This window comes from Phyllobates terribilis, unplaced genomic scaffold (genome assembly GCF_046119375.1).
Source record: "Phyllobates terribilis strain yellow unplaced genomic scaffold, ASM4611937v1 Scaffold_1__5_contigs__length_1240528914, whole genome shotgun sequence".
NCBI lineage: Eukaryota > Metazoa > Chordata > Amphibia > Anura > Dendrobatidae > Phyllobates > Phyllobates terribilis.
This window is the reverse complement of record NW_027362761.1, coordinates 296,546,971-296,574,705: the sequence shown is the minus strand read 5'-3', so window position 1 is coordinate 296,574,705 and position 27,735 is coordinate 296,546,971. Positions and strand designations below refer to the sequence as shown.

The window sequence follows — 27,735 nt, the reverse complement described above, 5'->3', positions numbered from 1 at the left end:
TGTGGCCGGTTTATGGTGAAATGATGTTTTTTCCACTTTCAGATTATGGTCTCAACAGTGCTCACTGGAACCTTCAGTAGTTTAGAATTTTTTCTGTAACCAATGCCATCAGTATGTTTTTTAACAATAAAGTTGCAAAGGTCTTGAGACAGTTCACTTCTTTTACCCATCATGAGATGTTTCTTGTGTGGCATCTTGGTAATGAGACACCTTTTTATAGGCCATCAGTTGAACCAGCTGATATTATTTTTAACTAAGTGGCAGGATTGCTTTCAAATTATTGATAGATTTCAGCTGGTGTCATCACTTTCCATGGCTTTTTGTACCTCTCCTTTCTTCATGTGTTCAATACTTTTCCCTGTGTCATTTCTCATTATTACACATAAGCATAACTTAATTTATGGACATCTATGGTTTGATTCCTTTGCCTCTGTGAGTTGGATGGGTTGTTACCAAATCTGATGAGAATTTCATGTCACCTTTAGAAATATATTTACTTAGAAAATTGTTAACATTTTCAATACTTATTTCACCCTTTGAATATAGCTTTCCTAGTTTCGCATAAATACAGAATTGGGCAGGATTGCAGTTTAACAACCTACTGGTGATTTTTTTTTTTAGATTTTGGTTGGAATATTGGTCAACTGGGTATTCAAATGCAAATGACACCCATAATCAGCAGTGCAGTAAATTGCTAATAATGTGTGTCCATGAACATAAATTCCCACCAATCCAGGTAATAAACAATATTCTGCAACTCCGTTCCATTTAAAGTTAACCTGTTGTGTCCTCTGACTGTTCTCAGCCACTGGCACAGTGTTATACATGCCAATTTCAGAATTCTAATAAGATATGATGTGCAGTCATTTAGGGATATACTTTTATCCTGGAGCATCACATATGCAAATGAAGCAGGACTAGTCTGGCAAGAAGTTTCTTAGGGTATGTGCACACGATGCAGAAATGAAGCAGAAAATTTCTGCATCATTTCTGCATCTCCCTGGCAGAAAAAACGCATGCAGATTGTGCATGCGTTTTTCCTGCAGAATACATGCGGATCCACATGCAGATTCACATGCGTTTCCGCATGCAGATTGACAAGCGCTTTCCAGGCGATGTTAGCATCACCTGGAAAGTGCTTGATAACTAGGTCACACTGTATAAATCCATGCAAACAGCATGGATTTATACAGTGTGAACCGAGAGAGTGTATATACTTACCTCCGATGGCCCGCGCTGTCCTGCTCACTCCGTTCTCCCGGCTGCCGGCAACTTTGAATTGAAAGACCTGCCGACGTCAGCGTCACGTGACCCGTCACATGACTCTGACGTCACCGCAGGTCCTACAACTCACTGCAAGTGCCGGGAACCAAGCGGGAGCGCTGCGCGGGCCGACAGATGGTAAGAATACATTTATTTTTTATTTTATTCTTCTTTTTACAGCTTTTTCAATGGTACCTGGGTGTGGATGAGACTCTCCTCTCCTCCACACCCGGGTACCATCCGCACATTAGAACGCACCAATTACGCAAGTACAAATGCTGTCTTGCGGAATTGGCGCGTTCTAATGCAAGTCAATGGCGGCGAAATCGCCGCGTTTCCGCAAAATTAATTGACATGCTGCGGATTTTTGACCGCAGCGTTAACGCTGCGGAAAAATCCGCATCATGGGCACAGCACATGCGGATTTCCATTGGGGAACATTGCTGCCCTTCTACCATGCGTTTTTCATGCGTTTCCGCGGCGTTTACGCAACTGCAAAAACGCCGCGGAAACGCATGAAATACGCATCGTGTGAACACAGCCTTACTCTGGACTAGTTCTGTCTCGGATTTTCTAATCTTGCCTCCTAACAGTCCTGCCATGCAGGCCTTCAGTCATGCCCAGGATGGCATGATTAGAAGATTGATTCAAGGCTGAACTTGTCCAGGGCAAGGGACACCTTGCTGGATTAGTCCTGACTCATTTTCATATGCTATGTTGCAGGATCAAAGTACATTCTTAGATGATTGCATCCCTACTATGGCACATCAAACACCATGTTACAATGCAGTAACTGGCGTATATACCGCTATCCTAGCATTAGGGAAAATTTAGGAAACCTGACACATTCCCATTAAGTGAATGGGGTTTAGATATAATATTACAGTACCTGCAGCTCCTGGATGGCAGTGGTGGAGTGGATGGCAGTGGTGGAGTACAGGAAAAATTAACAGAGATTCTAAGTCCCTTCATTGTTGCAGTTTGTGTAGTCTCAACTATATATTGTCACTAGCTATGATTGCAAAATCACTTACCTTTAGGTTGGGGTTACACGAGCGATGAATCGCATCACAGGTGTGGAGAAGATGGAGAACTTAAAGATAGCAGATCTTCGGTGACCCATAGTATAAAATTAGTCCGAGTGCTATCCGATAAAACATTGGATAGCACTAGGCTGTGTTATATGCTCATGTGAGCGAGCCCTTAAGGTAGTGTACATTTATGCCCTTGAATTGCGCAATTACTTTTCTGTTATGGATTTTAGTTACAAGTGTTTATAAAGATGTTGAGTTGAACTTGAATGAGCTAACATCAGATTTCTCTCCCTTCTAGGTGTGGTCAGTGTAAGGAACAGCAGCCTTGTACCATTGCTGATGGCAGGTGCATTGCATGTGAACCAGGCTGGAACGGGACAAAGTGTGATCAAGTCTGCTTCCATGGCTTCTATGGTGATGAGTGCTCCAAAATATGTCCACCTTGCAAAGATGGACACACATGCAACCATCTTAATGGGAAGTGTTCACATTGCAATCCCGGCTGGATAGGGGATCGGTAAGGAGAAGAATTTCTTATCTAGTATTATAAAACATTAGGATTATATTTCCTTTCACAGTGACAGTGATAGATGTGAACGTCTAACTAGTCCTGAGTGAAAATAGACTAAAAAATAGACTATGGAAGACATTAAAAAGAGAGACAGTGATGAAGGCCATCCATCACTGAGGTCACTGAGAATTGTGGTTATGCACATCTAGCCAACATTTCATAGCTGACATTCTTGGGCAAAAGGGAAAGTTTAAGAAGTGCAGATGCAATACAGTAATGATAGATCATATACTGTATATACATATGTATAAATTCTGTATATACAAATAGTTCTGCTAAATGTAGTATGTGAGATGAAATTAAATAACCTTAAGAGCAAAGTGCAGTGACCATGGTGAGAATTACAACCATTTTCATACAAAAACCCGCTTTAGATTTAGATTAGATTTCTTTTGTATGCATTTGGTATTAGTTTCTATTTCCTCTTAAATGAAGTCTACGGGGTTGTCTCTGCCAGTGATGCAAGCCAACATTAGGTGGAAAACAATCTGTGGTCAATGACAGAAGAATTCTTTCCTTGGTGAAAAGCCCTTAAAAACAGTTGGCCGGATCAAGATCTCCCACCATGGGGTAGACGTATTTGTGTCAAAGTCAACAATAAAGAGAACACTTTACCAGAATAAATAAAAAGGGTTTACCACAAGATGTAAATCATTGGTAAGCCTCAAAAACAGGAAGGAACCAGAGTTTACAAAAAAAGCATTAGATGAGTCTGTACAGCTCTGGAATGATTAGAGACGAATGTCAAGATGAGAAGTAACTGATTATGAACCAAAGCATAACACCAAATTAGTCAAGAATGGTGGTGGTGGTTAGGGCTTGGGTATGTATAAATGTCTGTGGAACTGGTTCCCTTGTTGAAGAACCTGTTGTATTGAGGTAAATTATCTTCTCGTATTCAGCCATTTTTTTCAAAACAAATTAGATGCTACTTTTCAGTATAGATGGGCAATGATCAAAAAGATATGGCAAAAACAATATGTTCAGTAGCGGCCAAGATAATTACATGACCTCAGTCCTGTTGATCATGTATTACACTTACTAAAGGCAAATGTGGAGTGAAAATATGCCAAAAACAAGTAGTAACTGAAGACATCTGCTATAAATGCCTGTGAAAGAGTAGGCAGTAAAGAAACCAGGTGTCTGGTAATGTCTATAGGTCTCAGACTTAAAGGGAACCTGTCAGTTGATTCATGCTGCTCAAACCATGGGCAGCACGATGGCTGAACGATTGCAGCTAGGTATGTTTTTCTCTGAAATCCCAGAAATTTCAAAGAAACCATAGTTTTCAGATTCGTCAGGGGATTATAGGCAGAGACGAGACTAATTTAGCACAGAAACACACAGGTCTTTCCCATGTGTGTACATCGGGAAAGATCTGTCAATCACTTAGAGCGGTGAGGGGAGAAGTCGGCTGGGGGCGGTGTCAGACTAGTCTCGTCTCTCTTTCGTCTCCGGCCAGGTTCTGATTCATTATGCCCTTGGTTTGGGCAGCATGCATGAACTAAGAGACATTGTTCCCTTTAAGCAAGAACTGACTGGCATGTTCCCTTTAAGCGATCATTGACATTGACTGACTGCAAAGAATTCACAATGAAGTATTAAAAATTACAATTTCATTTACGATTGCAAGTTTATACATCTACGTTTGAGCCTGTAAAATTGATGTGGACTCTTCATTTATAGGTTGTAATTGGTTCATCTAATGTAGGTGTAAATACTCATATTTTTGTAATATTTTAATTTCAACTACAATGTGCTATGGTTGACCGCTAAATTAGAGTCACTTGATTACTTTTAGTATTATAAATACATGATTTATTTATTTCCCGTTGTTTTCATGACACCAAATTATTTCTCAGACTAATACATTGAGAAGCTAATTAACCTATCAGTATGGGAGAAAATTAGAATATATACAAAAGTTCCATATGTGTTTCACAGCCACACTTGCAAATGCACAATAAATAGACAACTTGCACTTTAGTAGCATTTTTCTGGACATGCTATCAGTATGACACAGAATAGTGTACATCTATCAGCAGAGAGATATCATTTCAGTTGAATGTCACTTCTAGTCTGGAGACCACATCACACAAAGTTTTGAAGCCTATTGAATTTTTGTATATGCAGTGGGGAAAATAAGTATTTGATACACTGTCAATTTTGCAAGTTTTCCAACCTACAACACTTCAACTGTGAGAGACAGAATCAAAAAATAAAAAACAGAAAATCGCATTGTATGATTTTTAAATAATTAAATTTCATTTTATTGCATGAAATAAGTATTTGATCACCTACCATCCAGCAAGAATTCTGGCTCTCACAGACCTGTTAGCTTTTGTTTAAGAAGCCCTCCTACTCTTCACTCATTACCTGTATCAATTGCACCTGTTGAACTCGTTACCTGTATAGACACTTGTCCACACACAAAATCAATCACACTCCAACCTCTCCACTATGGCCAAGACCAAAGAGCTGTCTAAGGACACCAGGGACAAAATTGTAGACCTGCACAAGGCTGGGATGGGCTACAGGACAATAGGCAAGCAGCTTGGTGAGAAGGCAACAACTGTTGGTGCAATTATTAAAAAATGGAAGAAACACAAGATGACTGTCAATCTTCCTCAGTCTGGGGCTCCATGCAAGATCTTGCCTCGTATGATAAGGATGATTCTGAGAAAGGCCATGAATCAGCCAAGAATTACATTGGAGTACCTGAAGAGAGCTGGGACCACAGTCTCAAACATTACCGTTAGTAACACTAAGCTGTCATGGATTAAAATCCTACAGGGCACGCAAGATCCCCCTGCTCACATCAGCAAATGTCCAGGCCCGTTTGAAGTTCGCCAATGACCATCTGGATGATCCAGAGGAGGCATGGGAGAAGGTCATGTGGTCAGATGAGACCAAAATAGAACTTTTTGGTATTGACTCCACTCGCCGTGTTTAGAGGAAGAAGAAGGATGAGTACAACCCCAAGAACACAGTGACAACTGTGAAGCATGGTGGAGGAAAAATCTTACTTTGGGGGTGCTTTTCTGCAAAGGGGACAGGACGACTGCACTGTATTGAAGGAAGGATGGATGGGGTCATGTATCGTTGGATTTTGGCCAACAAGCTCCTTCCCTCAGTAAGAGCATTGAAAATGGGTTGTGGCTGGGTCTTCCAGCATGGCAATGACCCGAAACACACTGCCAAGGCAACTAAGGAGTGGCTCCGTTATAAGCATTTCAACGTCCTGGAGTGGCCTAGCCAGTCTCCAGACCTGAACCTAATAGAAAATCTTTGGAGGGAGCTGAAACTCAATGTTGCCCAGCGACTGCCCAGTAACCTGAAAGATCTGGAAGAAGATCAGTATGGAGGATTGGTCCAAAATCCCTGCTGCAGTGTGTGCAAACTTGGTCAAGAACTACAGGAAACGTCTGACCTCTGTAATTGCAAACAAAGGTTTCTGTACCAAATATTAAGCTCTGTTTTTCTATTGTATCAAATACTTATTTCATGCATTAAAATGCAAATTAATTATGTAAAAATCATACAATGTGATTTTCTGGATTTTTTTTTAAGATTCTCTCTCTCTCTCACAGTTCAAGTGTACCTACGATAAAAATTACAGACTTCTCCATTATATGTAGGTGGGAAAACTTGCAAATCAGCAGTGTAGCAAATACTTATTTTCCCCACTGTATGCATTAGGCCTCAATCAGACATCAGTGATCTTTCTTGTATGCAACAAACAGTCCAAGTGTCTTCAGTGTTTTGGATCAGATTTTCATTATTTTGGTCAGTGTCAGTTTTTACCAATCTTGTGTCATCAATGATTTTCACGTATGAAAAAAAATAGAACAAATTCCAAATCTTCTGCTATACGTTATAGTGTTAATTGCGTACTTCACACAGATGCTACAGACTTATATGGGTAATTTTTGTCCGTGATTCCAATCATAAATGGACTTCTCTCGGATTATTTTTTGGGGACACATGTGACATAGGGCCCGATACAATAACGCTTTTATGCCAATATTCTGGAGTAAAAAGCTTTGAAAAGTAGCATAATTTTTGCACAACTGATGGCTGCAGTAAAATCGGGTGACGTTGGCATTTGCCATTTTTGCCTAGCTCCTACAAAGTTGAAGAAGGTAGTGCAGGGCAGGGGCATGGCGACCGCCAGCAAAAGCTGGAATAAGTTTTGGGTGACGCACACACAGATGTGTATGCTGGTTGTCTGATGCTCCTGATAATCATTTGCCACTTCATGAATCAGGAGCGCCTGACCCCAGCCCATCACCTCTTCAAGACCAATGTAAACAACCCCGGTCTTGATGAATCGAGCCCAGGACCCGTAGTCTGCAAAAAACATGAACACGTGACTAGCATCATAGACTTTAATGGGTACATCTTCTATCATGAATAGAACATGTATGGGATTCACGGATGTCTGAATGAGGCCTAAGTGGACAGCTGGGCCATAGAGTATTTATGCCTGGCCAGGTGTATACTGAGACACATATACAGTTATGTTTGATGCCTGTACATGTATATGAAATAATGAATAAAATAATAATAATATATATATTTATTATGTCTAGGTGTGAAACTAAATGCCGTAATGGTACATATGGAGAGAACTGTGGTTTTGTCTGCTCTGACTGTTTTAATGGAGATTGTCATTTTGAGACCGGAAAGTGTCTCTGCACTGCAGGCTCTTATGGACCATAGTAAGTGTCAGGGGTTTCCTTTTTTTATTACATCTGTTGAAGAGGGCTACATCAATTTAAAGAGGAACTGTCAGCTCTCTTGACTTGTCTACTTTAATAAATATTTGCATTTTTCATTAAATAACAATAATGTTATTCCTAAAAGAAATTTATGAATAAATTGACAACTAGTTGTTACTATTCCTTTTTGTCAAAGAGGCGTGTCAGTGTTCATCCACCATGCTGTGTATACTGCATTCCTATTAAAAATGCTTTCTACTAGCCCCACATTTCAGTGCCTGTTTTAGCCATTTGTTCGGGCTAACATATTAAAGGGCTTTTTCATTTTTAGAAAAGTGGATCTTAAATGATTTGCATATTGTAAAGTAACAAAGACAGATAGTACTCATCCTCCCACTCTCTAGTGCGAGCTCACTGTTGCTGCTATGATCTCTGTGTTTTGGTTGCAGTGGTGATTTCATATCACGCATCACCACTGCAGCCAATCACTGAGCTAAGCAGCTCAGCAGATATGCACAACCGCTGAGCTCAGTGATTGGCTGCAGCTGTGATGTGCGCTGTCGATGTGATGTTACCACTGCAGCCAAAACTCCGGAGTAGCAGTGGGAAGCTGGCAATGGAGAGTGGGAGGATGAATACTATCTGTCTTTGTTATTTTACAATACGCAAATCATTTAAGATCCACTTTTCTAAAAATGAAAAAGCCCTTTAATATGCTAGCTCGAACAAATGGCTAAAACAGGCACTGAAATGTGGGGCTAGTAGAAAGCATTTTTAATAGGAATGCAGTATACACAGCATGGTGGATGAACATTGAGGGTATGTTCCCACAGGGATTTTTACACGCCAACATTTTTTGCATGTTTCATATGCTTCATGGTAATAATTATAGGCGTGACCTGGCATGCAGTGGATTAATATCCCTAGCACCAGTCAATTTACGTTGCATATTTTAGTACAATACTGCTATTGTCGTCACAGAATCAATCGTGGTCTGATTTTTTAAAAGTTGAAAACGATGTAGTTTTGGTTTGAGAAAGGGTTTGGTATGGACCCAAAACACATGAATAAAGGCTTCTAGAAGCAGAACTACCAGTGCCAAACTACTCTGTCTGTCGCTACAGATTTTCGGATCCAGGAGGATCGCAGCTGAAGTATCCCATGGGAACATACCCTGAACTTTTAATGTTTTATCCACCCAGCTCTGTATTGTTTCTTTATTATTATCATCTATTAGGACACAGAAATTACTAATGACCTGATAATTTATAACTTGTAGAGAAAATCCGAGATATCCTATCTCACCAATGGCACAGTCTGCTGCTCTGCCTTTCTCAATTTTACACTGCAACTCCCAATGTTCGGATTGGCTTCTGTGTTATCACCATCCCAGCACAAGCTCACCGGGAAGCCATTGTATTTGAAAATCTCTCTTGCAGCAAGAATAGAATAGTAATACATGAAAAACAGCTAAACTTCTCTTGAGAAATAAATACAGAGATATGTAATTATCATATATGATATAATAAATGCACATAAATAATAAATACAGAAACAGAACTATAATATACTGATCCAAATAGGGGAGTTACGGGAGAGCTAAGGGATTAGAAAATGTAAGTAGGCATCAGAATAGTTAACCTAAAGGGCATCCTCTTATTTAGCTATTACACTTGTTTACCGATAGTTATATTAATATTTTTTGCTGAAATTAACACCAGATAGTGACTGATTCACCAAAGTGCTTTATGACAATTTTCTAGCTTTGAAAAGTCTTAAAATTTTGCGCAATGTAAAGTTGCATAAAGATTTTGCATCTTGTTGTGTTTTCCAGCCTGCTCTGCCATAAAGGGCGGAACAAAGAATGTGGGGGAGTGGCGGCCGAATTGATCAAAAGTTACACCACTTAAGTGTAATAGCTTATGCCAGAAAAGTTATTCCAGTCCCTGCTGAGGCATGCGTTGCATTTCTGGTGAGGCACACAGAGGCATCGCACGCCACAGAGAAGATGCGCCAAATTCATTAAATGTCATGCACTTCTAAATAAATTTGGTGCATCTTATTCCTTCACGCCCATCATTAAGACTGGCATGTACAATGCCAGTCTTAATGAATCGGCCAAATAGACAATGCCGGAAAGTATAACAAGGAATGCTGGTGTCCTAAGAAACATGCAAAATGTGGTGGGCTCCAGGCTTGGACTGGCCCACAGGGGAGCAGGTGAATTCCCCGGTGGGCCTCTGTGCAGAAGTGGCCACAATCCCCATGTTTAAGCAGTGGTTTACACAATACACTTGATTTACTATATAGTGACAAAGACAAGACAGTCTCATCAGTCATTCATTCCTTTATTCATTCCTTTATTCATTCATTCATTCATTCATTTATTCATTCATTCAACAAACTATCCACTTTATTTTTATATAGAATAAAGGTACATTTGTGACTGAGGTTCAGGTAATTTTTCCATGTACTGTAGCTGAAGAGTGGACCCCCAGAGTCAATATTACTTGGGGGGCACTTAGTAGCCCAATCTGAAACTGGTTGTCTCCGTACAGTATTCTATCACTGTTCCCCTTTAATGATGTAAATAGCTACTGTCTGGGTTGTTTGTTTGCATTTCTAACACATTTTACAGTCTTCATTTTAGTGCCAAAAGTTATTAGGCAATCATTCATGTTTAGTGCATGATGTGCGAAAAGGTAATGAACTTCATTTAAATATAAATGACTTGTGCAGAGATAATCTGAAGGTCTGAACAACTTCCATGTATTTTGTGAGTTTCTTGGGGAGTTATGTGGGCCTGTTTTGCAGATTAAAGTTAGTCATATAGAACAGATGAATACAAGACATGGTTTTATAAGTAGAAACATATGATAGGATATTCGGTGACAATTCTGAATGTACATTATGGGAATGTTACCAAATAAGGTCAAGGGTTGAATAACTGAGGAATCAAAACAGGCTTTATGGTGCTTTCAACTGCAATAACTTTAACTTATAAAATATGATTCATGTGTTAAAACATTAAAAGATGTGTACACATCTGACCAGATATACATCTGTATGGCGGCATCTTCATTATAAAAAGTCATCCATGCCCCAAAACATTGTAAAGGGAAACCTTATTATCTTGAAATGAGGAAAAAGTTATTAGCGCACCAAATTGTACATATCTGGTCAAAGCATTACTGAACAAACTATCAAACAATGGATGCTCATATAGGCATTTACCACCATGAGTAACCGAAAAATAAAGAGACCACCAGTAATTTTCAGGAAAAGACGTTAACATGTTATTCAGCTATTTCTAAGTTGTTGCTGTTTTTTTCTTTGCGTTTTTGTTTTGACCTATTTTCTTCATACTTCTGATTGACAGATTCGGCATTGATGGTTTGCATGCCCTTATATTTCCATGTAACTAGGCAGATTTATTATTTAGGGGTTTGGCAAAATAGTAATTGCACATTGAGAGTATTCTTTCACTTTATCAAACTTAATTGCAACCAGATTTACAAAATAGACAAAAGATGTCTCACTTATCCTCATGTAACTGGTTTATGAAGGCAAATACTATAATGTTTCACTTTTTTTTGCAGCTCGATATCTTATATTGCAACTAGGTTACAAAAAAACCAAAAAGTGCTAATTTATCACCATACCTGTCTTTGCTTAGTATTATACTCACCAGTGTCCTTCCAGCCTTTGACTTCTGCCCTCTTGTTGCTCTCTGCTGGTAGAGAGTGTCTATGTTTTAGCATAGTTTGACTTTTTCCCTTGACCCTTTACATAATGTTTCCGTTTTATCACATGTTCTTCTACATTTCAGAACAGGGCTAGATTTACTAGTGTCATTCCATCTGATATAACTCATCTCTGCATCCTTCTGTCATTAGTGAATTGTTCCATTCCAAACATCAATACTCTCCCTAGTAAATATCAATAAAAAAGGTTGTCTTGGGCAAGAAAAAATACTGTTTTCAAGAAGCGATACCGCCATTGCACATGGGCAACTGATGAGTTTGTTAGGTTCAACAAACCTCAAGGTGGCCGAAATGCTTGATCACCCTCACACACCAACAGTAAAATAGAAATTGCTCCTGGTGGTGTTGTTCCTTTATCCTGGGCCTCATGACTGTATTCTATTGGACCCTCTGTAGTTTAGGAACATATAGCAGCAGTACATGCCCTCAGATCAGATCATTCCTGCTTTAGGGTATAACCCCCACCCACCTCTCCCTGGTAGGAACCAAATTTCACCCACTCTCCAGGATATCACTCCAGTGGGCCTCATAAATTCAGTATTGCTCTGTCGTCTTCAGCTTTGTAGGGTGATCACCCCAAGGGGTCTCGTAACAGCACCCCTCCTATTAGGGAAAATGTAGTAACTACTACAATTGGATGAACAAACTGCTCCCAATTACTTTAATTAATACTTTTTCTAACCTAAGACAAGAAGCTGATTTCTACATAAGGAGGAGTAAACATCAAGTGCAAAAATTGTGCAATAATAATAGTGAAGATCTTTTTAATTGAAGCAGTTCCCCTTGTAAAATAAAAACAACAGATACTCTCCGCCCGCACCAGCGATGTTCCGTCAATGTAACATTGTTATGCCATGTTTGAAATGCAACCAATCAGTGTCCGCTATTGGGCTGCTGCACTCTCACTTCCGTCAGACGAACCTTGGACAAATGGAAGAGGTGCTGATTGGCTGCAGGGCTTACGTGGCTTTAACAATGTCCCAGGAAACCCAACGCTGGAATGGCACCAGTACGGAAGATGAGTATATGGGGTTTTTTTTATACAAGAGGGAACTACTTCATTTAAATAGGGGTTGTCCAAGTAGTGGTCATTCCCTTTAATAGCAAATAATCTGCCTTCATAAACATTGATATATTCCTGTATTACTCAATTATAAGGTATGATAAAAGTGAAGACTCCAGAATTGTTGTCTACCTATGACCACAATATTAGTTGTCACCCATCTTTCTCAGAAATGGATATAATTAAGAAGGTTTTATTTTGTCTTTAAACACGAGTTAACACACAGTTCAGGTTTCTTTAGCTAGTCTATCTCTTCTGTGAAAACAAATGGAGATTAATAATTTCACAGATCATAAAGTAGGAATTCATTAGAAAAAAATACAATTTGTTAACTGTTCTGACAGGTTCAGGGCAACGTTCACATCTCTTCCATATAAAGCAACAGTTTCTGTCAAATTTCTCCCCTTAAGTTGAGTTTCATTTAATACACAATATTCTCATACATATGGTTATGATTACTTCAGTATTTACCTAGCACAACCTCCAGGTTAAAGCACAGCTTATAAATTACTTCTATAAATTTTCTCAGCAGGGTTTGCTTACATCTGCTTATTCATTAAAAAAAACCTCCAATAACAGAGCTGTACATGTGAACAGATGCAGGTATATACTATACAGAAATAGCTTGCCCGGCTCCACACAGAACATACACTAGGAGCAAAGCCAGATTTGAGAATGACCTAACAAATGCTGCCTTTTTATTTGGATCACCTGTATGTTATTTATGAGGAAAGGATAACTTTAAACTATTAGCTGATTATAATTGCTTTTCTACACGTTAAATAGTGCTTATATTAAATATTCAGATTTATTAAGCTTTAAAATGTATAAAATGGTCTATATTAAACTATTTTTTAATAATGGGAATTTTTTTTTAAAGGGCAACATATAACTTGATTCAACATGAAACAGCATCTTGTAATATTCAGTCTATGTACCAAACCATTACTTAAGCACTTCCATCAAAGTTTTTATCCCCTTAATATATTGCAACCATCATATTATATAGCACTGTGTACTTACAATTGCTCATTTTGCCTTTCTACCCAGTTACTTCTTCTTTTTTTCCATTAGGACTATGACATCACATGATTAAAAAATCATCCCCCTCTACAACTCCTGACCCAGCTGCTTGGTCCCCCCCCCTGCCAGGGATTTTGCAGTGATATAGAATTGTAGTTCTAACAATGACTCATGCAGGGAAAATTTACCTCCTGTTTCTACATAGAGCTTAGAAGGATTCCACTAGTCAGTTTTAATTAACGTGATATAATAGTCCTAATGGAAAAGTGAAGAAGTGTATAGAAAGGCAAAATGAGCAATTGTAAGTACACAATGCCATATTATATGATAACTGCAATATATTAATTGGATAAAAATTTTGATGGAAGTGCATCTTTAAAGAGAACATTTCTCTGGAACTAAATATAAACTGAGTACCTCTTCCAATTGGTGCTGCTGCGCTAATTCTGGAACATTTTTTTCTTTTTCTTCTGTGCCCCACTGTTCTAAAGCTATGCCCCCTAATAATAAAGATGGAAATTTTATCATCAACCAACTGGGCTTATACCACAGATCTTCTCTGTTGGCATTTGATTTTTTCCGCTGATGCTGGCCAGTCTTGATGAGTCGGCCCTTTCATTTATGTATTTTCCAATAAAGCCATTTCCTTATTATATTGGATATCACAATTATAATAATGACCTAAATATCTATGACGCGCCCCTGGGCCTGTGCTGAGTAGCGTTGCGCACGCGGGGGCCTACCCGGAGCCGGATCTGAGAGGGGTAGTAGTTTCGTGGCGGTGACCCGGTCCGTGCCCAGGGAGTCAAACTGAGCGGCAGTATTTAGCAGTAGATGTTAGAATGTTCGACTACGCCACCCGTTGAATGCGGTCATGACACCGCCGCTGCAGGGCAGACCGCTGAGGCCGGTGATACGGTTGTGCAGCGGGGATGGTATAACCCCCAACGGGAGGGGTATGGCCTCAGGGCAGCGGACGTGGATGATGAAACACTCGGAGACGGTGCGGTGTAGTTCAGGGTCTTTACTGGTGGCAAAGGTAGACCCTCCCGGAGTACTGGCTAGCGATCGGGGCCTGGTCAGTCCGCGAGCAGATGGGATCTCCCCTGGCCAGGCGGAGTTGTAGGCCTCCCCAACTAATCGTACTCTTCTGGCTACCTTGCTAGAGGCTGGTAAAAGTAGCCCACGTCCCTGAGTGTACCGTGTGGTGCTCACCCGTATGGCCGGTGACTCGGGGCCTTTTGGTAGCTTCCGCTCCACGTCGCGGTGCTGGTCCCTTGCGTGTGACCGTGCCTTCGGGTTTCTTGGCCAGAGGACCTGAAATCCCCTGCCGGGCGGTTTCTGCTGCGGGGTAAGGATTAGTCCCCACAGCCTCGGACTCCGGGTCCGGTAAGAACTCTTCAATCAGGGCGAGCTCTACAGCTTCCAGCCCCTGATCTCTTTTTAGCACTGCTCCCACTGAGCTCCTGATCTTTCTTTTTCCTAAAGCTGCTCCACTCCAGACCAGACTGTGTCTCTGTCTGTGTTCTCTGCTCTTTCTCTCTAACCCTGCCTCAGCCCCAGCTTTATATAGGGGAAGTTCTTCCCCTCCCAGGACTGGGCAGGAGGTGTGGCATGCATAGGATGTCTGACCAGGAAACCTCCCACCTGCTCACAGACGTAATATTGCTATTACTGTGGGAACCAGACCCCTGGGGTGCCACATTCCCCCCTAGTGAAATTTAGTACTCCAGGACTAAACATATTTTTGTAAAACATAACAAGTAAAAAACAGAAACAGTACAATAAAGAAAAACACATTAGGATGGTCACGGCATGTCCGCAACCGGGTGCAGTCTTTGAAGAAAACAAAGGTGTCCATTTCACCAAGAGACAGGGAGCCGTAACCAGGTAGGGGTCTGTCCTGCCCCGAGTCCTTAACAGTCTTTAGTCCATTCCTGGGTTACGCTCCAAACATATGTACAAAGGATTCCGGATAATCCATAAACGACACCTATAAACTAACTAGAAATACACAATTATTTACAAGTAACAGAAAACAGGTAAATACAAATAAACAGTCTAAACACTTAGATCCTCCAACGTACGGGTAACTGGCCTCTAGTGGCTCTAGTGGACCTACGGAGCTGACTGACTGGTCCTGAGCTACGGGGTGTAGGAGCTGTCAAAGATAAACTGGGCAGCTGTCTACGGGCTCTTTGGCTCACTAGGGTACGGCAGGCTCACTATAAGCAGAGGGTTGATCCTCCTGGTCTGCTTGTGTGGGGTCTCCTGCCTCCTGGACCGGCTGCTCTTCCAGCTCTACCTGTTTCTCCGTAGGTACTTGAGATGCTGGTTGGAGGAAGGTGAGGACGGGTACCACAACTGCGCCATTGACTTGAGTCCAAGACCGAGGGAAGTCTCCGAGCACAGTACTAACCATATCTTCCCTTTCCTCTGCGGGTCGAGGGTCTTCTTGTTCTTCTTCAGGGCTTCGTAGCTGTTTGGGACACTTCTTCAGGTGATCTCGGGATACAATGGCTGTGGTTTCTCCTCCATCCTTACTGATTATGCAGACTTTCGGGTTCTCATGGCTTGAGGGCAGTATGGTGTACGGGTCCTTCTCCCACTGGTCGTCCAACTTGTGGAGGCGTCTCTTCCTCTTCAAGACCTGCTCTCCAGGTACCAGGGGAACAGCGGGAGCATACTGGTTCTAAGTCTTCTCCTGTCTTTCTCTAGCTTGACAGAGACTTCGCTCCACGCTCTCCTGTACTTTCCGGTACTGCTGCTGCCTTTCTGTGTCCCAGTCTGCTTCTGGTGAAGTGTCCTCGGGTGTCAGGACTCCCATCTCCAGATCAACAGGAAGCTTACCAGGTCTTGCTCTCATTAGGTAAGCCGGGGTACAGTTGGTAGAACCTACCGGGATGTGGTTGTATAGGTCCACCAGATCAGGCAGTTTCTCAGGCCACAGACTGCGTTCCTCCAGGGGCAATGTTTTCAGAAGATCTAGCACCACCTGGTTCATTTTCTCGCAGAGCCCATTGGTTTGCGGATGATAGGGTGTTGTTCTTATCTTCCGGCAGCCATACAGAGTACAGAACTCCTGGAAGACTTCCGCTTCAAAGGCAGGTCCCTGGTCCGTCAGCACCTGCTCCGGGTATCCGTGTGGACGGCAGAAGTGCTGCTGGAAGGCTCTAGCTGCTGTTTGAGCCGTTAAGTCCTTGACCGGGACCACCACCAGGAACCGGGAGTAATGATCTACGATTGTGAGGGCGTAGACATACCCAGATCTGCTTGGAGCCAGTTTCACATGGTCCAGGGCTACCAGTTCCAGTGGCTGTCGGGTGATGATGGGCTGCAAGGGAGTCTTCTGGCTGGCACGGTCCTTCCTTCTTAGGTGGCACGGTCCACAGTCTCTGCACCACCTCTCGATGGTTCCCCTCATGCCTACCCAGTGGAACCGCCCACGCAGCAGGAACTCCAGCTTCTTCCACCCGAAGTGCCCAGCTCCGTCGTGGTATGCCTCCAGTACCATAGCCGCGTCTCTTCTTGGCACCACTACTTGCCAGATCAGTTCATGCGTCCGGGAGTTAACCATTCTGCGGCACAACTTCCCCTTGTAAAGGAACAGTCGACTCTTCTCAGCCCACAGTTGCTTGGTCTCTTCCGGAGCGTCTGGGTCAAGGCGGGCATCTGGCTGAGTCAGCATCTCCTTCACCAGTCGGACGGCGGGGTCACTGTCTTGCATTTCCGCCCAGTTGTAATGAGGTAAGGGGTTGAACGTAGCGGATTGCTTACCCCTTACACGGTGGGAATACTGGATAGTCCCATGACGGTGGAACGCGGGGAGTTCAACTTCTTCCAATTCCTCTGGATCTTCCCCTACGTCCGGTAGGTTTGGCATTCTGGACAGGGCATCCGCGTTGGTATTGGAGCGTCCTGCCCGGTATTTGATCGTGAACTCATAGTTGGACAGGCGGGCCATCCATCTCTGCTCCAGGGCACCGAGTCTTGCCGTATCCAGGTGTGTCAACGGGTTGTTATCCGTGTACACGGTGAACCGGGAAGAGGCGAGGTAGTGCTTAAAGCGTTCGGTGACTGCCCACACCACTGCCAGGAATTCTAACTTGAATGAGCTGTAATTCTCAGGGTTTCTTTCGGTGGGTCGCAGTTTTCGGCTGGCGTAAGCAATTACCTGTTCCTTCCCCTGCTGGATCTGGGACAGTACGGCTCCTAGCCCGATGTTACTTGCGTCGGTGTAGAGGATAAAGGGCTGGCTGTAATCAGGGTACGCCAGGATTTCATCCCCCGTGAGGGCCATCTTCAGCTGGCGGAAGGACTCTTCTTCCAGCTTCTCCCATCTGAAGGGTGGCTTCTGGTTCTTGGCCTTCCTGGACTGGCCTATCAGGAGGTCCTGCATAGGAGCTGCCTTTTTGGTGAAACCGGGAATGAATCTTCGGTAGTAGCCTACCAACCCGAGGAACTGCCGCACTTCCTTTACGCTGGAGGGGCTTGGCCATTCCTTAATTGCGGTGATCTTATCAGGGTCGGGAGCCACTCCGTCAGCACTCACCACGTGTCCCAGGTACTGCACCTTTGGTTTCAGGAGGTGACACTTGGAGGGTTTCACCTTTAGGCCGTAGTTTGCCAGGGCTTCGAACACTTCTGCCAGGTGTTTCAGGTGGTCCTCGTAGGTCTTGGAGTAGACGATGACATCGTCCAGGTATAACAGGACCGTCTCGAAGTTTCGGTGTCCCAGACAGCATTCCATCAACCGTTGGAAGGTTCCTGGTGCGTTGCAGAGTCCGAACGGCATGCAGGTAAACTCGCTAAGTCCCATCGGGGTGGTGAATGCGGTCTTCTCCCGGTCCGCCTCTGCTACAGGAACCTGCCAGTACCCGCTAGTGAGATCCAAAGTAGAGAAGAAGTTAGCAGATTTTAAAGCAGCCAAAGACTCCTCTATCCTTGGTAAGGGGTACGCATCTTTGTGTGTGATACGGTTGATTTTCCGGTAATCTACACACATTCTCATAGTGTTGTCTTTCTTTTTAACCAAGACTAGTGGAGCTGCCCAGGGGCTACAGCTATCCCTGATTACCCCAGCCTCCTTCATGTCTCTAAGCATCCCCTTGGCGTGTTGGTAGTGTGCAGGGGGTACGGGTCGGTATCTCTCCTTTATGGGAGGATGGTCTCCCGTGGGGATGTGGTGTTCTACCCCCTTTACTCGCCCGAAGTCTAACGGGTGTTTACTAAACACTCTCTCGTACTCTTGAACCACCCGATAGACTCCCTGTTTCTGGTGTGAGGGAGTGGAGTCAGTACCCAAATGTAGTTGCTGACACCAGTCCTCTATTGTTTTCTTAGAGCCGTTACCTTCCTCTGGTTGAGATGGAGGCAAGGGTTCCACGGCCTGTACAGAATTCTGGTTTATGGTGAACAATTTAGCTAGCGTGGCATACCGGGGCAGGTGTACTTCTCTCTTCCCGATGTTTATTATGCGAACGGGCACCCTCCCATGGCGTACATCAACCACCCCCCGTGCTGTCAAAATGGTGGGCCTACTGTCTGAGTAGACGGGTTCTACCATTGCTTGGTAGTCTCTACCTCTTAGACCAATAGCTGCCCAGCACCAAATCATCATTTCACTTTTTGGGGGCATGGCAATAGGGAAAGGGTCACACATTCTCACGCTTCCAATCTCACCACCGGAGAGTTCCACCTGTTGCCGTCGCATCAGTGCCCGGATCTCTTTTTGGAGCACTCGCTGCTGGCCGGAGCTGGCGTTCTTGGCAACCTGCTGTAAAATGAAAATCACCTCTGCAAGACAATTTTCAATCACATTAGTTCCTAGCGTTATCTTTGGGTGACTCTCGCGCTTGTCAATGTCTACAATGATCAGTCCCTGTGCTGCCAGTTCGACTCTACCGATTTTAATGGTCATCTCTTTGAATCCGATCTGTGGCACAGGTTGACCATTGCTGGCGATGATACTCAAGTCGTCGTCAGGGTAGCGGGTTATATCCGAGTCATTCCAGTACTGCTTGAAGAGCACGTACGGGATGGTGGTGACCTGTGACCCGGTGTCAAGTAGGGCACTCATAGGAATGCCATCCAGTACCACAGGCAAGACTGGACGTCCTCCCACATATTTGTCACGCCAGTTCGATGGGCCTGGTGATCTTATTCCTAGGGGTCGGCCCTCTACCCCAGGTTGTGCCAGTTTAAAGGACAGTACCTTGCCATATGTCCGGGTTGATTGCAGCGGCGGCAGATGGGTTGTCCGTCCTCGTTGTATCGGTCGCTGGGTCTTCCTCTGGCCGGTGGGGTCCTCCTTGGTCGACGCCACGGGATGTCCTTCAGTCTGGATGCCAGCTGGATCTTCCCTGGAGCAGAAACCTGTAACGACTGCACAGTTCGGGTTAGCGCAGCAACGCTTTTAGCTAGCTCTTGGACCTGATGGTGCAGGTCTGGAGCCGGGTCATTGTTCAAAGCCTGCGCATCAGCCCCCACAGGCCCTGCCGACAAGGGCGCCGCCTCCTGGTGGTAAGCGGTAGTAGGGCGCCTGTGGGTCACAACGCCACCCGGTGCCGGTTCTCGGAGCACCCGGATGGCTCTGTCCTTGAACTGTGCAAAGTCCAGATGAGGATCCTGTAAGGCCATTGCCCGCAACTGGGTTCGGTGGGCATTGCAATATAGTCCCTCTATAAATTGTTCGGTCAACAGCCTGTCCTCGTTTCCCACGCCGTCAGGGTCGGTCTGCTTAATGGCTCTCAGGGCCTCTTGTAGGTTTAGTGCATAGTCCCTTATATTCTCATGTGCTCGCTGTTTGCACCCGTAGAATCTAAGCTTAATCTCAGCTGAGGTGCGGGTATCAAAGGTGTCCTTCAGCCTGGTTAATATCCCTGCGACAGTCCTCCTCCCAGGTGGCCAGGACTTTACCTCCCTTTGGGCTGCCCCGGTTAGTTGGGCCACCAGAATGCTCAGTTTTTGCTCTTCTGTGAGGGGGTACACCTGGAAGAGGCTATCCAGCTTTTCTCTAAAGTCATTCAGGGTATGTGACTCCCCTGAGTACTGGGGTAGCCAGGCTGCCCCCGGGATATAGGGCATAGTGAAAGGCATGACCGCAGCAGCGGTGGCGCTGGCGGTGGCTACGACAGTGAAGCTCTCCTCCATATCCGACATCTTCCTCCCCCCTAGTGGACCGTGGCCTACCTTGCGATGATCCTCTTCCGTAGGCCGCGGCTCCGCAGTGGATCGTCAGGGTCGAGGACCTTCCGTCGCACTCCTATGACGTCGGCGTCTGCTGGGCTCCTTCCAGGACCTTACGCAACGTCCGGACGTGAGGCGGGGCTTCAGTTCTCGCGGGCTTTTCGGAGTCCACGCCCCTCTTCTTCCCGCGCGGCGTCTTCAAGATGGCGTCCAACGGCGGGAAAACTCCACGGATGGCGGGAAGAAGGCAGAAGATGGCGTCCAACGGCGGGAAAACTCCACGGATGGCGGGAAGAAGGTAGAAGATGGCGTCGGATGGCGGGAATCTTCACCACAGGTAAGTTGAAAAGTCTCTTTTTCAGGCACGCAGTACCCGGTGGTTGCGGGCACGAAATCCTGCCGACTACGCCAAAGTTGACGCGCCCCTGGGCCTGTGCTGAGTAGCGTTGCGCACGCGGGGGCCTACCCGGAGCCGGATCTGAGAGGGGTAGTAGTTTCGTGGCGGTGACCCGGTCTGTGCCCAGGGAGTCAAACTGAGCGGCAGTATTTAGCAGTAGATGTTAGAATGTTCGACTACGCCACCCGTTGAATGCGGTCATGAGACCGCCGCTGCAGGGCAGACCGCTGAGGCCGGTGATACGGTTGTGCAGCGGGGATGGTATAACCCCCAACGGGAGGGGTATGGCCTCAGGGCAGCGGACGTGGATGATGAAACACTCGGAGACGGTGCGGTGTAGTTCAGGGTCTTTACTGGTGGCAAAGGTAGACCCTCCCGGAGTACTGGCTAGCGATCGGGGCCTGGTCAGTCCGCGAGCAGAAGGGATCTCCCCTGGCCAGGCGGAGTTGTAGGCCTCCCCAACTAATCGTACTCTTCTGGCTACCTTGCTAGAGGCTGGTAAAAGTAGCCCACGTCCCTGAGTGTACCGTGTGGTGCTCACCCGTATGGCCGGTGACTCGGGGCCTTTTGGTAGCTTCCGCTCCACGTCGCGGTGCTGGTCCCTTGCGTGTGACCGTGCCTTCGGGTTTCTTGGCCAGAGGACCTGAAATCCCCTGCCGGGCGGTTTCTGCTGCGGGGTAAGGATTAGCCCCCACAGCCTCGGACTCCGGGTCCGGTAAGAACTCTTCAATCAGGGCGAGCTCTACAGCTTCCAGCCCCTGATCTCTTTTTAGCACTGCTCCCACTGAGCTCCTGATCTTTCTTTTTCCTAAAGCTGCTCCACTCTAGACCAGACTGTGTCTCTGTCTGTGTTCTCTGCTCTTTCTCTCTAACCCTGCCTCAGCCCCAGCTTTATATAGGGGAAGTTCTTCCCCTCCCAGGACTGGGCAGGAGGTGTGGCATGCATAGGATGTCTGACCAGGAAACCTCCCACCTGCTCACAGACGTAATATTGCTATTACTGTGGGAACCAGACCCCTGGGGTGCCACATCTACCTTGTAGAGCAGAGAAATATACAGTAGATGAGATCCAGTACTCCATCTTTGGCATTTGCATAATTTGTTTCAAGCCAAGTCCACATGTTTGTGCCTTTCAATCAGTAAACTGAAGACGACTCATAGACTTTCACTTTATTACATCTTCAGTCTCGGAGGAGAGCAGCACTTGGCTGAGCTTTCTCCTCTTCATTTTAGCACCTAGATTCAAACTTTCCATGATCATATCTTCTGACATGTCTGTATGTGCAGTCACACTTTAAATTAACTACCTCACGGCATTGTTTTCCTACTTGTAGACCTGTGAAGTTATAGTAACTTTATTCAAATCTTTTATAATGGAAATTTGGAGAATTCTGCTGACTTTCTGGCAAACTTTCTCTGACCTTCATAGGGATCTAATATTTGTTCAATTGTCAAAATTCTTGATACCATTCTCCCTAGACAAGTATATAATGAGAGACAATGACTTGCTTAAAATCTTTATTAAATTTGAATCATTTTAATATGTAAATGTGGCATGCTTTCCTTTAAAGGGATCGTCCTGTCTAAAACGACAAGTCTGCAGTCACTCTATCTGACTGCAGATTTGTGAATCCTCACACAGCTCGTACTGCACACTGTGAGGATTCTCCAGTGTCGGTGCCAGGAACGGCGCTCATGTGACTGCAAGTATGCGATATGCCGGCCATAAACCGATTAATTGAATGCAGCCTTGCTCATTGCAAGTGTATTAAGCGAGGCTAGAAACAGTCTAGTCATAATGTGACTGAGTGTATGCATATTGCATACTTGCGGTCACTTGACTGCCTTTCCCGGCACTGACAAGTGCTGTGCGTGCGATGTGGGTATTCAAAAGTCTGCAGTCACATGGAGTGACTGCAGACTTGTTGTTTTAGAGAGGACAACTCTTTTAACAGTATAATTACTCTTGGCAAATATTTGTAAAACTATGACCTCTTGTGACTGAACCAGGTGGGTAAATGACTTATCGGGACAGTCAGAGCAGCAGGACTTTGAAATAAGAGTGTGTCTGTCATGAAACCATGGGAGTGAGTGAAGGATGCCTTACTGGTAAACGGTGTGTGAAAGCTGAGAAAATTGAGTACAGATGGTGTTGTAAGTTGGTGCACTGCAAATCACTAGGGAAAGAGCCGGATCTGTCTGTAATCACAAGTGGGTTCCATTGATGTTTTTGTTCAATTTCTATATTGTAAGTCATACCCCTCTTAATTGGAAAACATTGTAAATAAATTAAAACTATTTTTAAGAAACTTTGGTGTCATGGCAAGTATCATGTTGAGGAGTGAGATACCCTTCGGCCACCAGGGGTGCATGGCAACTATCCTTCAAATATTAGAGATAGACAATCTAGCAGTCATCTCCTGGTCTTTAGATATGGATGGTCCTTTTGTTAGTTATATAGCATTCTGTGCATCTATATCAAGAGCAGACAAAGGCAGAAGAGGGCCCCTGAGTAAGAACAATATATGGACCCTTTGCAGTCCAATAGCTCCCATAGTGCACAATTCCACTTGCTTTGGAGGTGAAAGTGGGCCCCCATACCTCTTAGGCCCCTATGCGACTGCACAGGTTGTGACAATGGTATGTCCACCCCTAATCTATATTAGTATGATGGATCTGGTTTAGAAAGGCTATGTTTTGTAATTTTTGGCAATGCAGTTAATCTGTTGGATGAAGTCAAAAAATAGTCTTTTATTTTTGCATTGAACTGTTTTTGTGACTTTTTGGCACCAGAAGTCGCAAAAATTGCACCAAAATACTGGCATTCTCAAAGTGTACTCAGGAGAAGGGGGACCTCAAAAAAGGTGCAAACAGAATTATAAATTGGGTGCAAACAAAAAAAGGTGCAAAACATACAAAACTAGACAAAAAACAGGCATAAAGGGAGGGAAGAATAGTGGCCTAAGTACAATCAAACTGGGTATTTCGCTCTTGATTAAGCAGATGAAGTCTCCACTAGTTTTAGTCGATTCTCAGGAACACTTTTGTTTATACATTTAAAGGAAACCTGTCTGAAATCATTATTATGATGGTGTAGTGTTTTAAAAGATAAGCCAATCAATCTCTTTATGATCCCAAAGCACTGCTCCAGCAGCGAGAAATCGCATTTTGAAGTTGTATATAGAAGTGCATTGGGGCGTCATGATGCACTCGCAGCTTCTCAATCTCACTTGTATTTCCTATCTAGCAGCAACCTTCCCTGAGTGATTGACAGGTCAGAGGCCATGTACCAGAGCATATGACCTATCAGTCTGTCAGGGAAGGGTGCTGCCAGGTAGGAAATACAGTGTGAGGCTGAGAAGCTAGAAGTTCATCATCACGCCCCAATGCACTTCCAGGCACAACTTCAGAATGCGATTTCTTACTGCTGTAGCAGTGCTTTGGGGTTATCTTCTGGCTTAGATTTTAAAAGGCAGTTTTCTTGCTATATATTATATTTATGTACAGTAAATAAGATTGTTTCAGTAGCAAGCACATGTATTTCTGCAAGTCCCATTCAGATGAATGCAACATTCGCAGCAATGCATCTGCCACATATGAATATACACTGTATATACTTGTGCATTAAGCTCTCTTGCTATTTATTTGGCCTTTTTGCCTTTGCTGCACAATTTTCTGCACACAGAGGTAGTCAGAATCCACTTTTTATCTCATCAGCGACTCCTTCTCCACTCATCTCATATGTTTTACACTGCAGCTCTGCCTGTAATGATTAGCTGCAGGGTTTAGGTGCAGCCCTCCAAATGCTAAGGGATTTTGTTTCACCTAGTTTTAAAATAAGGAGCTCTGCTACAATATCTCTTATTATTTAGAAAAGAATGAACTGTAAGCAGTTCCAAATGGCCACAATATGGCTGAATTTCAGCTTCTGCATAACTGATGCAACTCCAGACTTTTTGCAGTTTTACTGAACCAAACTAAGATTACGTTAGAACCCAATGGTAATGTAAGTGTGGTACAGTAGAACCTAAAATTCAACCATATTATACCCATATAAAACCATTGTGATGGTTGAGTTGGACACCAGCATAACAACATAAAAATCATGCAGAACAGAGAACGATATAAACCTTCATATAAAGAATTAAGCATAAAAATGTTGGCTATAAACAAAGTGATAAACATTACTGTGGAGAAAGATTTTATGAGAACCATTTGCTGTGCACATGCACTTAGCCTCCCATGCTTAGTAAAATATTAGTCATAAAGAAGCATGCTTCTCCTACAAACAATCAAAGTTACATGACGACTTAGTTCCTGAGGCCCTCGCCCCGAGACCACGGTCCCTTATTGTTTTCGCATGCTGAGCTCCACATCTGGATTCTGCTCTGTACAATTTATGCATTTGATTGCTCAGATATTCATTGTTTTCCTAAATAAGAAGTGATGCCAATATTAGCTATGGTTGTCTGCTCTAAGAGTATACATCATCCACATATGCGCCTCCAGACTTTTATCACAAATGTCAGAGTCCGTGGGAAATAGTTTAAACATGCCAGGGCGCGCATAAATATGCTTAGTGTTGTGGTGCGGTGTCGTTTTTCTTTGTTAATGTGATTTATAAGGCAATTTCTCGTTCCGCTGTAACCTTGACAATAGCGCAATTTACAAAATATTAAACTGTTAATAAAACATATGGAATTTCGAAACATAAGTATTGTGTTGTTTTTTTTACCTCCAGGGTATTTTATCGCTGCCCTTTGTTTATTAGCTCCATGTATTTTGCTTTGCTCCTCTACTGCTTCTCGTATTATATCTCTTTGGTTCATTGTGTTTATAAATATTGAATATGGAAGTCGTGGGGAATACTAATGCTTACCATACCCATACACGAAGCGGCTTTCTTTATAATTCTTAGCGCCCTCTGTAGGATTTAGGGGAATCTTCATAAATCAGAATCCAGGCCATTATTTGGACTGTATGGAAATCAGCTACCACAAAGGCTCATTCTACACATAGCTTTTATATTATGACTTTCAATTCAGCGCACTGGTTACATAAGGTCTTAATACAACATAAAAATGTAATTTTATAATTGTGTTAACATATACACATGCTGCATATAACAATGTTGCTTGTTTCATTTGTAGCTGTAACCTGTCGTGTCCAGCCGGCCAGTTTGGAGTTAATTGTGAGCAGTTTTGCAATTGTCATGATGATAAGTGTGATCCTTTCACCGGCGCCTGTCATATGGGTAAGTTCTCGTCATTCTATTTCCATGGATTCATGCTGTATAGTGTCGTGGCTGTGTAGTAGCGGTATGAATTAGTCATGTATATAGAAATAATACTTGTACTGGTAAAATAAGGCATTGACTAGTTATGACAGACCCATGTAAAATGCACTTTTAGGGATTTTGTACTTAAAAGGAGTCTGTCAAGCCTAAAATGCTATCTCAACCACTTACACAGGTATGTGGGGAACTTAGACCCTATAAAAATCAAAGGTATAGCGTAAGGGTTTAGTTGTTATTGAAATACTATTTTTGGGGTTTGTGAACCAGGGGGCTTTGGTTTACCATTGACGACGCTAAGATCTTGGCGCACTGTTAAGGGTTTCACTACCTGAAACGTGTTGTTTTATCTACTACCATGGCATTTTAAATTCTCCGACTGGAGTGTTTTCTATTCACACTAATAAAGAAGAGTTTTTTTGATTTTCATGGAGCTGGATTTTTCTTTCTTTGCACTGTTATATACTCTCAACTAGCATACTGGGTACTGTCATATCTTGAGTGACAGCGCTAAACTCAATCAGCGGCTCAGCAGCATTCACATAGTGTCAATGCCGTATCTCATCGCTGGCTCCTGTCTGTGGCTGGGGCTCGGTATTACACTGCAGACACCAGCGAACGATGAGAGTCGGCATTGACATTCTGTGAGCGCACTTGCAGTGTCCGTGCAGAGCTGCTGATTGAGTTCAGGCAGCTAGTTCAATCTAGATATGATGAGCACCATGCATCCTCATTTTCATACAAAATAAATCTTTTTATGACAATAAACCACTAAAATCTATAGTACAAAATCAAGTACACACTACTCAGCACGTGACATGGGGTGCGACTACAAGAGTTAAGCTATCTCCTCTCACTCAATCTTGCACTCAACCTCCGTTATAGGCTGCAGAGTGAGCATAAATCACACCCCTAACCAAGTCTACACAACCCAGATAGGCAACATGCTGCCACCACTCAACTATACGCTTCTGTGCGACAGTCAAAAGGCCACACACTCTCTGGAAGGCTATGGATTGTTTTGAGCATACAAGGACCAAACTTATTAAAGTTTTAAGCTTTAACAAAAAAGGTACAGTGCTTATAAGAAAATGAAAAAAAAAGAGAAAAATAAGATGACACACAAATATGCAGTTATAGAATGAAAAAGGAGAAATAATATTACCTAAAATTTCACACTGTATTTGTTCTTCTCTCTCCTAGAACGTAGGGAAGTTTTATGGATCACACTCAGCTCGACTGACACCGCACCATGTCAACAGCTTTCCATTGATTAACCCATTTCTTGATATGCCTAGTCTTGGACTCAATTTTCTAGTATGGTACTATATTTTAGTAAGGAAATCGTAGGTCTGTAACAGGACAGTGGGCTAATAAGAAATCAAGTACATTGAATATTAACCCCTTCATCCCGGGCC

General features: G+C 43.6%; 1 protein-coding gene across 1 annotated transcript in view; it reads left to right on the top strand.

Moving 5' to 3' along the window:
* Positions 1-27,735, top strand: part of SCARF2 (scavenger receptor class F member 2) — a 281,439-nt gene that overhangs the window by 125,011 nt on the left and 128,693 nt on the right. The window contains exons 5-7 of the mRNA XM_073673292.1: positions 2,596-2,814; positions 7,461-7,589; positions 26,175-26,278. Coding sequence (XP_073529393.1) covers positions 2,596-2,814; positions 7,461-7,589; positions 26,175-26,278 — 452 coding nt within the window. The remainder of the gene's footprint in view (positions 1-2,595; positions 2,815-7,460; positions 7,590-26,174; positions 26,279-27,735) is intronic.